General features: G+C 34.9%; 1 protein-coding gene across 1 annotated transcript; it reads left to right on the top strand.

Moving 5' to 3' along the window:
• Window positions 1-13,075: 13,075 nt before the first annotated feature.
• Window positions 13,076-18,166, top strand: LOC110114037. Its single transcript, XM_020846785.1, has 6 exons — window positions 13,076-13,291; window positions 13,491-13,589; window positions 13,635-13,796; window positions 14,833-15,403; window positions 15,505-17,754; window positions 17,889-18,166. Exons 1-6 carry the CDS (start codon window positions 13,076-13,078, stop codon window positions 18,164-18,166), a joined length of 3,576 nt encoding a protein of 1,191 aa, XP_020702444.1.
• Window positions 18,167-18,450: the final 284 nt, after the last annotated feature.

Genomic DNA, 18,450 nt, shown 5'->3' on the forward strand with positions numbered 1-18,450 from the left:
CTCCCCAAATGCTAATTGAATGCGATCAATATTCCACTTTCCATCTATAATGAAATAACATAGATTGAATTCACTTGGTTCTAAACAGTTGACAAACGTCGACCACCTTGCTATACTTTTATCCATAATCCAGGTATCAAACATCCAATTGATCGAATTGCCATTAGAAACATCCCACCTAACAATGTTTCTAAGAAAATGAGCTCCCGTTGTGATGATTTTCCATGTCGATGAGCAATCTCTTTTCATTGGAGTCATCCAGACGTCTTCACCATATTTAGCTCTTAAAATTTGGTTCAGCAAGGTAGAAGGCTTTGTGCAGAAATTCCATGCCAGTTTGGCCCGTAGAGGACCAATCCTTGATACAGCTGAGAATAATCCTCTACCGCCTTCTTCCTTAGTCTTTCATAGCCTTTCCCAAGAAGCATAATGAATACCTATATTTCCATCTTTCTTTTTCCACAAAAAGCTTCTACACATTTTATCAAACTCTTTAAAATACTTAAAGGAACAAGAGAAATTGAAGTTAAGAACATAGGAAGAGAGAGGAATGCTGATTTGATGAGCACCATCTTGCATTCCAAAGAGATGAATTTTTGTCCCCAAATATTTAATCTATTAGCTGCCACTTCCATAAGTTTAGAGAAATCCGAAGAAACCACTCTCCTCAAGGTCATCTTTACACCAAGGTAATTCAACTCCTTAACCACATTAAATTTAAGAAGATTGGAGATTCTCTTTTTAGTTCTATGGTTGGTAAATTTTCCAAAAATAACCATAGATTTACCCTTGTTAACTTTTTGTCCCGACCATAAACAATATTTATTAATGATCGATTTCATTCCGAGAAGATCAAAATATCATCCCCATAAAGCAAATGGGACACTCTAGGAGCCTTGGGAGAAACAGAGATCCCCACATCCCCTTTCCTACCATTTAGAGCATCTGATAGGAGTTGAGAGCAAAGAATAAACAAATAAGGGGATAAAGGGCATCCTTGCCTAAATCCACTTTTCCCTTCAATCCAATCAGTTTTCTTTCCATTGATCAATATGCAATATTTGGGATTTAAGATGCATTGTAAAATGAGTTCCTTAAATTTAGTAGGAAAGTTAAAATGAGAGAGCACTTGCCTCAAAGCATCCCAACCCATACTATCATAAGCTTGTTCCATCTCAAGCATGATTGCAAAAAGACCTTTCCTAGCATCGTATCAATAATAATAATAATAATAATAATAATAATAATAATCAAATAGTAATAATAATAAAATAATTTTTTTATAAAAAAATTTAACCAACATAATGCTATCAAATTTAAAAGAGAATTTTTATCATTTATTTCAAATTTAATTTTGATTTTAAAAATAATATAAATTAGAGTATAATCATATACGTTATGCTTAAGCTAGACCCTAACTTAAAAAAATAATAATAATAAATGAGCTTAATGTTATCTAATCTAAGAAAAAAAGGGATAATCAAACTATCAAGTATGAATAATATTTAATGGATTTAAGAATCGCTCCCTCACAAATCATAAATCAATAAAAAATAATTGAAAAAATAGCCATCTTTCGGACTTCAATGCAATAAAAATTACGATTTATTTGGACCGAAATTATATACTTTAGAGTTAAATGGATTTCAATGAAATGTAATTTAAAAATAATAGAAAAATAGAGAGCAAAAACTAAAATTTATTTGTATAGAAAATATATATTTCTCTCTTATTTTTTGTAATTCTTTTTAAACCTAACTTATAAATCATAAGACACTTCTTTTTCCATTGGAGGACCGTAGTTGGGTGAAATTGATCGAAAGGAGCATCATAGGGAGATGGAGGCCGAAAAAGAATTGTAGTTAGGTGACTAAAGTCCGAAGGATCTTGATGCGGTGATGGAGATCGAGCAATACTTCGACAGTGGTTATCGGGCGATGGCCCAATGACATCATCAGGTGATTGTACTATGGTGGGGGTTAGGCCTTGGCTTAATGGTTGTGGTTGGTCATTGATCTGGCAATGACAGTCAGACAATGGCCAATGATGATGAATGTTATTTGGCAGTGGTGCTCAAGTGGTGCTCTAGGATCCTTAGAGCTCCATTGAGCATGCCAAATTTGGAGATAATTTCATTGTCTAATTAATGCCCTTAAGTTTCCAATAACGCCTGAGGCCCTTGATTTGGTTTCATTCAAGCTTCGATTGGACAAGTTTTGGTATCATTAGGTTCATCTCATTGACATGTTTAGATCTAATGCAGTTTCTTAAAATTAAAGTTTGAATGGCCTTGAATTTATTTTTGGAGTTTTTCAACTCAAATATACCTTGAGATTTATGCCTCTTGATTCAAATAGTGGTTTAATAGAAGATGAATAATATTTGGCTGTGATGCTTGCGTGGTACTATGAGATCCTTGGAGCCTCAAAACTTATTTGAATCTCAAGCAAAAGTATAAGATTTAAGATCCTTTGAGCGTATCATGCCTCATAAATATGATTGAAATCCAAAATACTTCATCGAACATCCTGTATTGACTTTCTTAATTATTAATTGTTTCTTTAGTATTTAAATACCTTAGAGATGTTTGAATTATGTGATATGTCAGCCAAATTTGAAGTGAAGGACATCTGCTAGCAAAATCCTAGATATACAAATTCAGAGAAATATAAGTGAATGTAACTATTTCTTTCACAAGTTCAAAAATGATCAATGTATAATGCGTATTTGGAATGCTTGATGCTAAAAATGTGTAAACACCAATTAATAATCATTTTAAAATATGATTAGCTGATGCTAAAAAACTAGGGAAGAAAAGTCATATATGAAGAATGCTCAATATTTTCTCTCAAAAAAAAAAAAAAAAAAAAAAAAAAAAAAAAAAAAAAGAATGCTCAATATGGAAATGTAGTTAGAAGATTAATGTATGCAATGGACCAGATCTTAATTATTCTATGAGTATTACTACTCAATTTATGGCTAATCCCAAAAAAATGCAAGGGCTTGTTGTCAAATGGATGTTGAGATATATAAAAGGCTCCTTAAATCAAGAATTGTTATTTGAAGATAAAAAATTGAAAAAAAAAAAAAATTATCAATGGTTACATTGATTCAAACTTTGCAATGTGTTTAGATGTTAGAAGTTTAATTTCAGGTTATACGTGTACTATGAAAGTTCGACGATGTTATGAGATCTCAAAGAACTAGCCCGAGGTGCACCAAGAGGGGGGCAAATTGATAATTTAAAAAAATGCTTACTTCAAAATAACAATGACAATATTTTTGAAATAAAAATTTCAGTAATTGACAATACCAAATTCTAGTTGATTGCGGAAACGAATAATTTTGTCAAATATATAATATTAACTATGATGATATTCTGACTTTAGAAACGAAACAATAATCATAGATTTTCCCAAGCAGTTATCACAGAAATAAAATGTAGGAAAAAGTAAATGTGTGAGAAGGAAAAAACACAATAAAAATTTTATAGTTGTTCGATCAACCTTAACCTATGTATACTTCTTGGAGTCCCCCACTCCGAGTATTGCATTATCATTATAGTGTCTATCCTTTTACCCCCCACAACAAGGTGGAGAAGCCCTTACACAAATCCCTTCCACGAAACACGGTGTGATTGAGAGCCAGAAGTTTGTCACCCTCCAAGCGATGGTAGTGCACCTTCAATCTTTTTCTCCCTCTTGGATAAGGCATAGTACCTTGAACTCTTGTCTCACCCTCCTCATGATGGCAGAGAACCACATCCTTGAGTTGAAGAATTTCTCCCTGGAACCACCCAAGAAACCTAGCTAAACACTTGGAGGAACAAGGCAAGGATCTTGCTTGGAGCAACTATGTGATCCCCTCACATTACTTTTCCCTCACACACAAGCTCTCCATGTTCTTCCCAAAGCTCTCCTAGAACTTCTTCTCAAAACTCTCTCTCAAGAACACTCAGCAGCCAAAAGACTTAAAATAAGTCAATAAGAGAGAATAAATACAAGGCCTCACAAAAAGCCCTAAATTTAATTCTGGTATCACTACTCATGAGTACTATTATGAATCATCTAGTATGATTAGTTAAAAGTACTCCTATTAGTATTGTATGAAGAGATAGGTATTATACGATCAGTTCAAGGAATTGAGCTAATCGTCTAGTGCGATTGAGAGCATCATATAGTATTATTAGTTCAAATGACTTGGATTATAATCCAGTATGACTGGAGATGGTTTAATTATCATTCCAAGATGGAATCAAGTCATACAGTATGATTGGTCAAATCGTCCTATACGATATAACTGGATCAATTGAACTAAATATGTTCCCTAATCACATGATTAATTTAGGTAAGATTAAATTATGTCATATAGTATAATACCTTTAATCTAGTATGATGAGTACAAAATTTGAATTTCAAAATATTGCCTAAATTGTGATTAGTGATTGGGATCTTGATTTCAACTAATTGTCTTGTACGATATACGACATACAGTATGATTAATTCATCTTACATTAATTATCATAATTAGTTATTTTAATAATTTTTAGTAGCTTATCGTATAGTATGATATGGATTATATAATATGATTAGTTTAAAAAAACTTCTGATGTTCTCACTAACTCACTCCCTTGAGTGTGCGTGTGTACATGATTTCTAAGCTTAGTATCCACAAAATATTTGAATTAAATCAAGAAAGGGAAAATACATAAGAATTGAATATAAAGACTCTTCATGACATACTTAACCCTAGTGTACCAAATCTTAAATTGATCAAACTTGCAAGTGTACGGTGGACATGAATATTAGTGCATAGAAAAAATAGATATGCAATAATAATATTTAATAGGATATAGAAATTCAATAATGTTTATTATCATTAAAATCACCGGACTTTGGTCCAGATTTGCAACAATCTCCCTCTTTTTAATGATGGTAAATATTGTTGGTAAATTATCTCAAATATTGTATTTTTGTTATTTCCTAAACTCCCCCTTACTAGGTGACTATTTCAAGAATAGGGAGATTTTTTTTACAAGGAAAATAATGCAAAAGTAAAGAGCACACAAACAGTAGGAAAAAAAGATTAATCATTCAAATCACAAAGTACAACCTATCAACAACAAACTACATTCCCTTTTGACATAACAAAAATGAGGAAATGGCTAAACAAAGATACTAAAGAGAAACACATACTTCACAAAGCATAAAAGTAAAAATAATACAAACACAAGGATGAAAATATAAAGAAAACTAAAAGTATGAAGGATCCAAATTAGTTGGTGGTGATAGTGGTGGTTGGAAAAATTGGTGGATTGAAGAAAAGACTCCCCAAACTAAGCTATGTCATTGTTGTGCTGTTGCTGCTACTATGCTACAAAGTTGTAAAAGAGAGCCATATCAATGTCTTGCTGCCATTTCTACTCTTCTATGTAGGTGTCAAATTGAGCTTCTTACTGGTTAAACCTTTAAACTAACATATTATACTAAGATTGCTGGTGGACAAATGTTGGTGCTAAAACTGGTGCTAATGTTAGACCTCCCTCTGCTTCCATTGGCTTGTCATCCACATAGAGAATAGTATGATGGCAAGCACTATGAAGGATATGGATAGAGCTATTAGAATAGAAAATTGGATTGTGATCTGGGGGTACAGGTAATTAAAAGTTGTATTTGAATTCAAGGACAAAAGCAATTATCTAACTTAAGGAAAGAATTGGCCTTTTTTTTCTAGGATCTCTAATGCATGTTAGATGCTCAAGATATCGAATGATTAGATAAGTTGCATTGAAATCTATTTCTACCATTATAAAGTAGGTAGTCATGGATAAAAGAGGTGTGATGTTAATTTGATCCCCATCTTTTGAGTTATGGTGTTACTAAGGATATCCTGAATGATTCTAGCATATGGCACTAAGGAATTGACATGAGTGATGTGGTATCTAAGATTTATTTCCCTAAGGGTAATATTTGCAAGTGTTTAATCATAGTAAGGATTTGAAGCTAGAAGATAAATGTTTTTGTCAGTTGTGGAAAGGTGAAGGAATTCATGAAAGCCTTGGTATGTGATTTTAATAGGCCTCCTATTTACCTAAGATTGGAGGGTAGTGCCCTCACTATTGATTTAGAGACTAGAAATTTTTTTGAAAAGAAGTTTAGTATTAAATGGGTAGGCAAGTGTGAAAATAAACGGAAGGGTTATGCCAACAAAGAGTGAAAGTACTAAGAAGTTTAAAAATTCTTAGTTTATGATCTTAGATGGTGTGATCCTGATAGTTTTTTACCAATTGTAAGCTTCTTCATCGGCGACTTTGGCAAACCAAGGATCCACTAGGCATCGAGAGGAACTTCTGATTAGAGCTCGTGAATGCTTCCCTCTAGCTATTTTAAAGGACAAGATCTTTAGGGAGGAGGTAAGAAGAGTTAACTGAATTGAGTGAAGAAAAGCTTAGAATTTCCTCCCGTTTTATATAATGGCTAAATCGTATAGTACGATAGAGACATCATATAGTATGATAAAGTGAAATCAATTTTATCTAGCCTGATCAATTAAAAAGGTGGTCTTATCATAAAATACGATCAAAATCATACTTCATGATTAGAGAAAAAATGTTCGTCCAAATTCATCAGCCTGTACGATCATTTATTTGTCAGATCATCCTGTACAAATGGGTGTTCATATAGTACAATATGATATTAAATATCATATTGGCTAAATTCAATTTTTCTAACATCCATTGCCATATGTATCGTACAGTACAAAGTAGGTGTTCGTATAGTACAATCACTAATGGTTGATCAATATTAGCTATTGGATGTGATGTGATTAATGATTTAGTATTTTGTGAATATCATACAGTAAGATGTGGGATCGTACAGTATGATGAGAGAAAAATTCAAAAAGTTGCATGTGATGATCAAGAAAGCTCCATAAAATGAACATAAAATAAATCACACAAACAAAAGAACCAATACAAATAATCATAGAACAAAAAAATATATAACAACATTATTTTTTATTTTCTTTTACCAAAAATAAAAAACAACGTTATGAACAATCATAAAACAAATTCAAATGAAAGACACACAAAAAATATTATTATTTTATTTTATTTTTTTAAGTTTTTAAATCATCCTAATTCAAGAATGAATATCTATAGCACATACTCTAGTCCTTAAGGTGCTAAAAGTTTCAAAAGCTTGGGGTTTTGTAAATATATTCGCCTATTAATTTTTAGTTGCTACATCATTTTTTATATGATCTCTAAGGAAATGGTGCCTTATATCTATATGTTTGATTCTTGAATGTTGGATTGGATTCTTTGATATATAAATGGTGCTAGTGTTATCACACATAATTTGAATGGTCCCTACAGATAGTCCAAGATCTAAGATTTGTTGTTTAAGTTATAGGACTTGTGCAACATAACTCCCTACAGCTACATATTTTTCTTCAGAAATAGATAGGGCTACAGAGTTTTATTTTCTACTAGACTATGAGACTAAAGATTGTCATATGAATTGGCATATTTTAGAGGTTCTTTTCCTATCAATCCTAGAACCTTTAAAGTCTGAATCAAAATATTATATGATCTCAAAAGAAGTACTATGAATAATATACCATTGGTATTGATGACGCCTTTGCTTGCTTCCTCTTTTAAAAAAATTTTGAGCTAATGAGTCATCAACATAATGCCATCATCCTCCTCCACTACAGAACTACCACTATCTAAATCTATCACTTTTAAGGCCACAATCTTCTCTTTATTGTTTTCACCTACATCATTTAGTCTTTGACTCATGCCTTGCTCATAGGAAATGAGTGAAAAAAAACAAATTATAAATATAAAATACATCCAAATCCTTAGATTCAATGATTGCATTAAATTTAGTATCATGTGTAGTAGGTAGGTAGTGTAGGATTTTATTAACTTTTTGGAATTTGAGAGTTATCTACCCAATGCATAAAGGGATGTCATTACCTGTGTGAACCTAGTGCATATTTCAGATATTAACTCACTAAATTTAATGTGAAATAGTTTGTAGCCATGTAGTAAGATATTTAACCTAGACTATTTTACTTCACTAGTTTCCTTATATGTTATGCATAGTCTATCCCATATTTACTTCCCTATAGTGCAGGTAGATACCCGTATATAATCCTCAAATTTAAAAGCACAAAAGAAATAGTTCAAACATTTATAATTTAATTGTGGAAACTCTCTATCCTCTTAACTCCATTTAGTGTAAGGAATTTAGTATTTATTGTATTGACTATTCATGATGAAGAAAATTGCTAGCTTATATCATATGTCACATCCTAAAATTAATTGATTATATAAAAGTATACATGTAAATCTTCTAGAAATCAAATGGAATGTTGTCCAAAAGTGGTTAATGGGATATAATAACCCTCTGTATTATTTAAGTTACCAAATTGAGCCATAAGATCTTTGCTTGATGATTTCAAAAACAAAATTTTCAAGACCCGCTTTGATATCACTTAAAAGTTCACGGAGGTTGTGAGACCTCAAAGAACTAGCCCGAGGCACACTAAGAGGGATAGGTGAATTGATAATTTAAAAAAAAAAATACTTACTTCAAAAAAAATAATGTCAATATTTTGAAAAAAAAAATCAATAATTGAAAATATCAAATTCTAGTTGATTGCAAAAGTGAATGATTTTGTCTAATATACTCAATTAACTATGATGATTTTATGAAAACTTTGCCAAAATGAGGAGGTAAAATGGATTTGGTTACTCCTTCACACCAAGTTAACCAAACCACTATAAAATCTAGTTTGTTTTTCTTTTCATTTTTTGTATATTTACTTTCTTACATTTTTAATTTCACTACAATCTAGATGAGTTTGATAATTATTATGGTTGATTAAATTTGTCGCTACTTCAAAAAGAAAAAAGTAGAAAAAATATAATTTTGTTATTTAGGTTTTTATAAAATCAAAAATACGAAAAAAAAAGTTTTTTGTCTTTATTATTTGCTTACGCCTTTAAGATTATGAATTTTGTTGTGTATTTAAAAATGGTTTTTTTAAAATGATTTTTAAAATATCAATTCACCCACATCTTGGTGTTTCATTCTATAGTTCAATTGGTTTCATAACCAACTATTAAACTTTCACTTTCAACTCACTAGATTACCAAAAATAATATGTTGCAAATCTGGACCAAATACTGTGATTTTGATGATAACAAATATTATTAGATTTTGTACTGTGTTATCTCCTATTAATTGCTAATATTGCATATTTATTTTTTCAATGCACTAACATTTCAGTTCCATCGTACACTTGCATGTTTGATCAACTCAAGATTAGATAGACTAGGGTTAAGAATGTTATGAAGAGTCCAATTTTTTATTTCTTATGTATTTTTATCTTTTTTGAGTCTAATCATGTTTTTAGTTTATATTAAGCTTGGAAACCATACACACAAACACTCAAGGGAATGAGTTAGTGACAACATCATAAGTTACATTTTCTGAATAAATCACACTATGTGATACATATCATACTACACGACCAGCTAATTAGAAAATAATTAAAATGACAAATTGTGATAATTAATACAAGGTGAACTAATTATACTGTATGATGTATATCATATAGGATGATCATTTATAATCAGGATCCCAACCCCCAATCATAATTTAGGTAATTGTTTAAAATTCAAAATTTGTACTCATCATATTAGACGATATATATTATATCATATATTGTAATGAAATTTTACCTAAATTATTCTTGTGATTAGAGAATAAATTCATATTAATTGATCCAATTTGATCATACAAAATGATTTAACCAACCATACCGTATAACCCAATTCCTATATGGCACAATAATTAAATCATCATCAATCATACTAGAAGATAATCCAAGTTATTTGAACTAATCAATATTGGACAATGCTTTGAATCGCCATGGAAGATCAACTCAATTCCTTAAACTGATCGTACAACACCTATCTCTTTGTATCATACTAACATGAGTACTTTTAACTGATTGTACTGGACAATCAGTGTTGCCAAAATTAAATTTAGGTCTTTTTGTGAGACCTTGTATTTAGACTCTCTTATTTACTTGTTTCAAGAGTCTTTTAGCTACTAAGTGTTCTTAAGAGGTAGCTTTGAGGAGATGTTCTAGGAAAGCTTTCAGAAGAAGAGGGAGAGCTTGAGTGTGAGGGAGATGTAGTGTGAGGGGGTCACATAATTGCTCCTAACAAGTGTCTTTCCTTATTCCTTCAAGTGGCTGTCTAGGTTTCTTGAGTGGCTTCGGGGTGAAATTCTTTAGCTCAAGGATGTGGTTCTATTCTCCATCACTAAGAGGGTGAGAAAGAAATTCAAGGTACTCTGCCTTCTCTAGGAAAGAGATAAATATTTAAGGTCTGCAGCTGTCACCTGGAGGATTATAAAGATTCCAGCTCTCCGTCGCACCGGGTTTGGTTGAAGGGATTTATGTAAGGGCATCTTTGCCTTGCTGTGGAGGTAAAAGGAAAGACACTATAGTGATAGTGCAATACCCATAGTAGAGGACTTCAGTCTTTGTTGGCTCAATAAAAATGGCACGAATGCATGAATCCTGCTTTGCAACTGTAGGATTCCATTTCCGTTAAATCAGATTGAAATTAACCAGATTTCCCCTGAGGGTAGTGTCAGGGTTTATAGATCTAGGGTTCTTACTTCCAATGAGCGCAAGCACTCATAGTTAATTACCCCTCTTACTATGTAAGAGAGAACTCTCGATTAATGATGAATAAATTTTAGATATTTTTAGTCTCAAATGGTGGGAAGATGGAGATAAACCCGATCAAGATCTCATGGTTTCGTCGTCCTGGGTATACCATAGATTTCAATCTACCAACACTAACAATCATTGACCGTAATGTCTAGGGAATCTGATTAGCAGCCATGGGTTGCCTCCTCTCAGGGATCCCGAGTAGACTGAAGTGGTTAGATGTTGATTTTAATTTTAATTTAATTTGAGTTGGGGCTTACTACTTCCTTAGAAGTTGCCTGTTAATTTATTTAGTTTGGGTCTTACGGCTCCAATTAGGAGTTGCCCGGAGATTTAAACCTAGATTGTGATTTATGACTTTCGTAGAAAGTAACACAAGTATTTGATTTAAATTGGGACTTATGGCTTTCGTAGAAAGTAGCCCGAATGTGGGTCTTACAACCTAACCCTATAAGCTAGGATGCCCAAGAATTTTAATTGTTTGGGTAGGACTTATGGCTTCCCTTAGGAAGTAGCCTGAAAAGCGGGTCTTACAACTTAATCGTTTAGACTAAGATGCCCTTAATTTTAAATTTGCTTGTTTGAGATTTAGGATCATTGCTATTTATTTTTACAATTTTTAAAAAATGTGGGGGCTTACGACTTCAGGTAGAAGTTGACCGATAGTGGGTCTTACAACCTAATCCTATAGACTAGGATGCCCAAGTGAGGGGTCTAGGTGTATTATCACCTAAACACTTCCCTCAAATGTCGGACTTACGACTTCTATTAGAAGTGGTCGGGGGTTTTAATTGAGGTTTAGGAGTTAGGTCAATTTTACCTAAGACTTTCCCCTAAGATCGGGCTTACTACTTTCCTACGAAAGTTGCCGAGTAGTGGGTCTTACAACCTAATTCTTATAAATCAGGCTGTCCGAAGGTTTGAATTTGATTGTGTTTGTTAAGAGGATGTCAGTTGTTTAAGATTTATTATTTAGAGAATTTGAAAGGGACACTGGATTAGTATTTTTGTTGTTTTATTTTGTGCTCGTAGTCTTTCTCCTACTACAGTAGTCCACTGCTCTGCCTGTTTCTAGCATTTTTACTCTACTTGCTTTTTCATACCTTCCAGTACTCTATTATACCTTAGTAGCTTAGATTTATCAGTATTCATTCAATTTATTTATGATATACTGACTTTTCATTTGCTTGTTTGCAGGTGTTCGTAGCCAGAGTTTGCAATTGCAGAGGATAGGGTCTACAAGTAGTTGTAAGAGCTTGTACAGGGGTGCCTTGAAGAGCATATAAAGGAGTTTGAAGTTTTCTGAGTTGTTTGGAGAATTTGTACAGTTTGTGAGAGCTTTTGTTTGAGAGTTTTGGAGAGTTTGAGAGTCAATGTTTTATATATCATTTAGTGGAAACTTCCCTCCCCCATTCCTTTTATTTAATGTATTTTTATTTTAAAATTGCTCCAATTATTTAGTTAAAAATGCTTTTGAATTTTAACTAAATTTTTAAATTTCTTTTAAATTGCTTTAGATTTTTAAAACATTCGTATTTATAAAAACTTCCATATTTTAAAACTCTCAATATTTTTTTTAATGCTCTCGGAGAATCAATTTGATTTAATTTATCAATCAATTGATTTAAATTAACAAATTTTAATAAGTTTTAATTTAATTAGTTTCAACCAAATAATTTTTTCAATTAATTAATTCTCATTAATTGAAAATTAACTAATTAAAATTCGTTCCTTTCTCCAGTTATTTCAAAGTAAATTTTCAGGAAATTTTGGCAGCCTCCTGGCGTCTCCTCCTCACCGAGGGAGAAATCGCGACGGCACTGTCGTAATTTCTTCCTACCTGGACCTAAGGTCGACGGCGTAGGGTCTTTGATTTTATACCATCTCATCGGGATCTAAAATCGACTGCGTGAGGTCTTCAATTTGAAATCATCCCGGCAGGATCTAAGATACGACGGCCCCGGGGTCTTCAAATTTAAAACCATCTGCCCGAATTAAAAATCAACGGTGCAGGTCTTCACTTTGAAATCATCTCGGCCGGATCTAAAATTGACGACACGAGAGCTCGAATTTAAATCATCCCGACTGAATGTAAAAAATCAAGAGTAAAAAACTTGAGAAATTGGAGGCAGATTAGTACGAATTGGAATAGTTTATGAAAAAGAGTTCCCTCTCAGTGAAGGTGACAGGTACTGTGTAAGAGAAAAGTTTGTGCTACAAGAAAAAAAAAGACAGCTTCCGCTCCGCTAGGGTTTTCTTCTAAACCTTAGTTTGCTTCCTTTGAGCCGCTCTCTCCGGCCAGTGGGCCTCCTCCCCTATGGCTGCAGCTGATTTCCCGCCGCTTCCATCTCCCGCTTCTTCATCGCCCACTCGCTCTTCTGTTCCACCCCTCTGGAAGAACCTCCTCACCACCACACCCCAAATATCCACAAACTTTTCCCACTCGCTCTCCTTCGTCCCTACCAACAACTTTACTGCCAACTTCACCACAGATCAATTTGTTGCTGGAGCTCCAGAATGGGCCTTATCACTGGTAGGCTACTCCATCGGGAAGCGACTTTTTACGAAGCACTCCTAGAGACGATCAAAAAGACATGGCAGCTCAAAGGAGAACTTTCCCTCCTCACCATGGACGACGAATTCTTTTTGCTCAAGTTTACCACCCTTGAAGACTACGAGCATGCTTGGACAGGGGCCCCTAGTTTTTCTTTGGGAAGCCGTTCATTTTGCAGAAATGGAGTCCAGATTTAGTTCCCAAGCGCGAGGAATTTCCTTCCATACCTCTCTGGGTTAAAATCTTAAACTTGCCACTTCTCTTTGGACACCGGAAGGTATATCTAAACTTTCTAGTTGCATTGGTATCCCTATTGCCGTAGATGCTCTTACAGCGGCTAAAACCCGTCACACATTCGCGCGTGTATGTGTGCAAGTTACTAGCTCTTCCCCTCTACCTGAAGAAATCTTCTATTCTGTCGACGGCAATGTCACTTCGCTTCGTGTGGCCTACGATTGGAAACCTGAACATTGCTCACAATGCGGTTATATTATGCACCCTCCCACACTCTGTCCTAAAGACCACATTTTGAAACCCACTGTCAACACTCAGCCCAGGGGACAAAGTTCCAGTCGGAAACCTAGACCCTCTCCTCCACCCAGACTTACTATACCCAAACCCACACAGCCCCTCAAGGTGAACAGCTCGGTCACTACTCTCATACCCACTCAAATCCTCACTAGCAATAACACTGTTGGCCCAATTCTCCCTAACCTGAATTCACCTTCTAGTGAAGTGCAGGACAACCCCGAACCATCATTTAAATCTAAAGACCCCCTCCCATAAACACAGCCAATAAATTCCAATCTTTAATCGATCTTGACAAAACTGATGAGGTCCAACCTCAAAGCTCAAAACATGCCCCAATACTCAGTAACACGGACAACGCTAATACCGAAAGTGCTAATCTCATCCTAAACATAACAATCCACCTCATACATCCCCCCGCAACCATCAACCTAGTATTCTTACAACTTCAAATGACTCAAGCAGCTCCACATTCAATACTCCAAAAGCCCAACATGCAAGCAACCAAAATCAAAAACAAACTAGAGGCAAGACTGGAAAAAAAGCCTCTACCCCCAACAACAAAGTCCAATGACCTTTCCCAACTTTGCAGCATGGAATATACGCGAGTTTAACAACCCTGTCAAAGTCAAAAGCTGCAAAAATCTTGTCCAATCCCATAATCTTGATCTCCTTTTTATCCTTGAAGCTAAAATAACCCTTAATAACCTCCATAACGATTGGTTTATGTCCAATCATCAAATTTTCCCTATAGAAGGTAATTGTGATAATTTTCAGGTTTCCAATCCGGGTCGTATCTGGGTTAAGTGGAACAAGGGCGCTTTAAACTTTAGTCCTCTTTTGTGACTAACCAACTCATCCATGGCACTATTACTACTAATGCTAATGCATCTTGTACTATCACTGCTGTTTATGCTAGTAACTCTTATACAGAGAGGCAATCTCTCTGGAATGATATTCAAAATTTGGCTGGTTCTATCAATACCCCTTAGGCTATTTTGGGGGACTTTAATAGCTGCCGTGAGCTGGGAGAAAAAATTGGGGGCACTTCTTTGACTGTTTCTAAGATGGGAGATTTCAATAATATGGTGTTTAATGCTGGGATTCATGATCTATCCTCTGTTGGGCACTACTTCACTTGGCATAATCAGCAGCCTCAAAATCCAATTCATATTAAACTAGATCGTATTCTAGTCAATAACAAATGGCTCTACTGTTTTCCCAGCTCTTTCTACAAAATTACGGATCCGGATTGCTCTGATCACTCCCCTCTCATCTTAGTATGCTCTTCTGACTACAAGCGTGGCCACCGCTTTTTATACAAAAACTACTGTACCATTTTTCCTGAATTTTGGGATTGCCTTTTAGAGGTTTTCTCTCTTCCCAATGAGAGTAGTCCTCTAAGCTCCTTCAACTTCAAGCTCAAAACCCTTAAGAATGTTATGAAACACAAAAGCTGGACCAATGCTAATCAGATCCAAAGAGACATTGATAATCTCAAAGACCTTCAACATTCTGTTATATCTCAAATTCAAAGCAACCCTCTTGATCCTATCTTGAATGGCAAGCTCAATCAAATAAATTCAAACCTTGCTTTTTATCAAGATGCACTCTCTCGATGGATTATTCAAAGAGCCAAGATTAAATGGCTACTCACGGTGAAGATGATTTGAAGTTTCTCTATTCCAAAATCAACATCACCAAAAACTACAATAGGATCAAGGCTATCACTAATGATCAGGGCACCTATACCAAGCATGCTGATATTGCCAACGTCTTTATTAATCACTACAAGAATTTCTTCAATACTCCAGCTTCCAACCATTTGGCATTTGACATACCTGCTGGGAGCCTGATTCCATCTCACCTCACTTCTTCACTCATTGCTCCGGTTACTATGGAGGAGATTAAAAACATAGTTTTTTTAGGCAATTCTAATACGGCCCCTGGCCCCGACGGCTTCACATTCGACTTTTATAGATCCACTTGGAATGTCTTACAGCACCAACTTTGTAGAGCTGTCTCCTCTTTCTTTACTACTGGTTTCATGCCTAATCAGATTAAAGCAACTGCTATTGCCCTCATCCCTAAGCAAACTCATGCTACCAATGTCAAAGACTACAGACCTATTGCCCTATGCAATGTCATTTACAAAATCATAACAAAGATCATTGCAAATAGAATGAAGTTGGTGATGCCGCATATTATCCACCCTAGCCAAGGTGGTTTCATACATAAGAGAATCATTTCTGATCATATCATTTTGGCTACTGATATCCTTGGTCGCTTTAACCTTAAAGCCAAACACAAATACTTATGTACCAAGTTTGACATTACTAAAGCATTTGACATGGTGTCTAGAGATTTTCTTTACAAAATATTAGAAGATAAAGGCTTCCCTAGCTTGTTTATCTCTTGGATCAAAGCTTGCACCTCCAATGTACACTTCTCTATTTGCATTAACGGGGTGCTTGAAGGCTATTTTAACTCCACCTCGGGCATCAGGCAAGGATGTCCTCTATCACCCTACCTCTTTTCTGTCATCATGGATGGATTGTCCTCTATTTTTGACATTGCTACTGCTAGCAACTCCCTCCAAGCTATCAAAGTTGGTAGGTGTGAGGTTTCACATCTTATGTTTGATGATGATCTTTTAGTGTTTTGCAATGCCACTGTGAGGAATGCCCACACTATTAAATCCATTATGAAAGATTTTGCTACTGTCACCGGTCTTAATGTGAACCCTCTTAAAAGTTCTATTCTGCTATCTAAGAACACTCCGGCTGCTGATGATATCTGTAATATCCTTAATATTCAGCAATCCATTTCACCCATTAAATACAAGGGTTTACCTATTTTCTATAGGAAACTGAGATTAAGCGACTTTAATCCTTTAATTCAAAGAATTAATTCTCAGTTAGAGGGTTGGAAAGCAAAAACGTTATCTTTGGCTGGGCGTGTGCAATTTATTAAATTCACTATCTCTAACACCTTGGCATACTGGATTCGTGGCTCTATCATACCCAAAGGTTGCTGTAAGCAAATTTCTAGGCTATGTTCTAGATTTACTTTTTTTGGCAATATTCAAGAGAGGAAACTTGTTACTGCTTCCTGGAGTAAAACTTGCTGCCCCAAAATATATGGGGGACTAGGCATTCCTTCTATCAACTCTCTTAAGCATAGCTATGCTTGTTCTATCATTTGGAGGTTCTTAAACGCTGATTCCCTTCTCTTTTCCTGGTGGAGAGCTAATTATCAATCGCTTTGGAAGCCTAAGACCAAAAACAACTCTCATTACTGGGATTATTTGTGTGTTAAAGCTAATGAGATCAAAAACCGCCTTACTCTCTCTGTAAATGCTTCCAGCAACCTATCTTTCTTTTGGGACCCTTGGTGTAGGGGAATTTCCGTGGCAGATTACTTGATGAGCACGAACAACACTTCCAGTCTTTCCTCTCTCTTTGACTGTACTGTCTCCCAGCTCATTTTAGCTGATAACTGGAACCTTCCTAATTGTTTGGATAACCAAATGGCTACTATCATTCTTTCTGTTCTTGTTGATAATTATTCTGAGTACCACCTCTGGAACAACAAGCAAAATCCCACTTTTAATGATTTCAATTCCCAGTTTTATGAAAATCTGAATGTGGTTCCTTGGCATAAATACATTTGGCATAAGCACAATGCTTGGATGATGTTTAATGAGGGTTTAAAAATAGCGGATGTTCTTACTGTTCGGGGTATTTCGGTTCCAAATACCTGTTGTTTTTGCCACATTGATAGGGAGTCTATTACTCACCTATTCTATGAATGCAGCTACAGTTTTTATATTGCCAGAGCTCTTTTCCCCTGGATGCATAATCTTTTTATGAGGCCAAATTTTCACCAGGTTTTTTATAGCATTTGTGAGCAAGGTTTTATTGCTAAGACTAAAAACCATTATCTTCTTATGGCTGCTGCCTCGATTTATTTTATTTGGAGAGCAAGAAACGATAGATTATTTGGTGGCATTATTGACAGCAAAGACACTATTATTGCTAAAATCAAGAAAGTGGTGCTGTTAAAAAATCTGCGATGGAAACAGTAAAACTATATGGATTTGGGTTTTGGGGTGTTTCTGTGGTACCGGACTTCTCCTTGATGTCTTTCTTTCAATTGCCTGGTTGGTGGTTTTTCATTGTTCTGGAGGTGCAGTTCATTATGCTGGATGCTGAGGAAAACTTTGATAGGACGATGATGAACGCTGAACCGATTTCAGCTACCCCTTGGATGGTCTTCTGGGCAACCAGGGGCTATGCTCATATCAACACCCAAACGCGATTTTGACCCTTTCGAGTATTTGAGCATTTTTCTGAGTCCTTGGCTTATTGCCTAACTGTTTTTGCTTCATTTCCCTTTAGAATTATATTTTCTTTTCTTTAGAATCCAAAATCTCTTTTTGTTGTTTGAGATTTTGGATTATAGTTTTGATTACTTTACTTACTTGTAATCTTTTTAGCAATGAGATGGGCTTCTCGCCCCAAAAATTCCCAAAAAAAAAAAGCAGCAAACGTAGTGAAGACACAAAACAAGAAGCAGATTGGTATTTGACGGCGGAGATGGGGCTATTT

The sequence above is a fragment of the Dendrobium catenatum genome, unplaced genomic scaffold, assembly GCF_001605985.2.
Source record: "Dendrobium catenatum unplaced genomic scaffold, ASM160598v2 fragScaff_scaffold_1557, whole genome shotgun sequence".
Classification (NCBI taxonomy): domain Eukaryota; kingdom Viridiplantae; phylum Streptophyta; class Magnoliopsida; order Asparagales; family Orchidaceae; genus Dendrobium; species Dendrobium catenatum.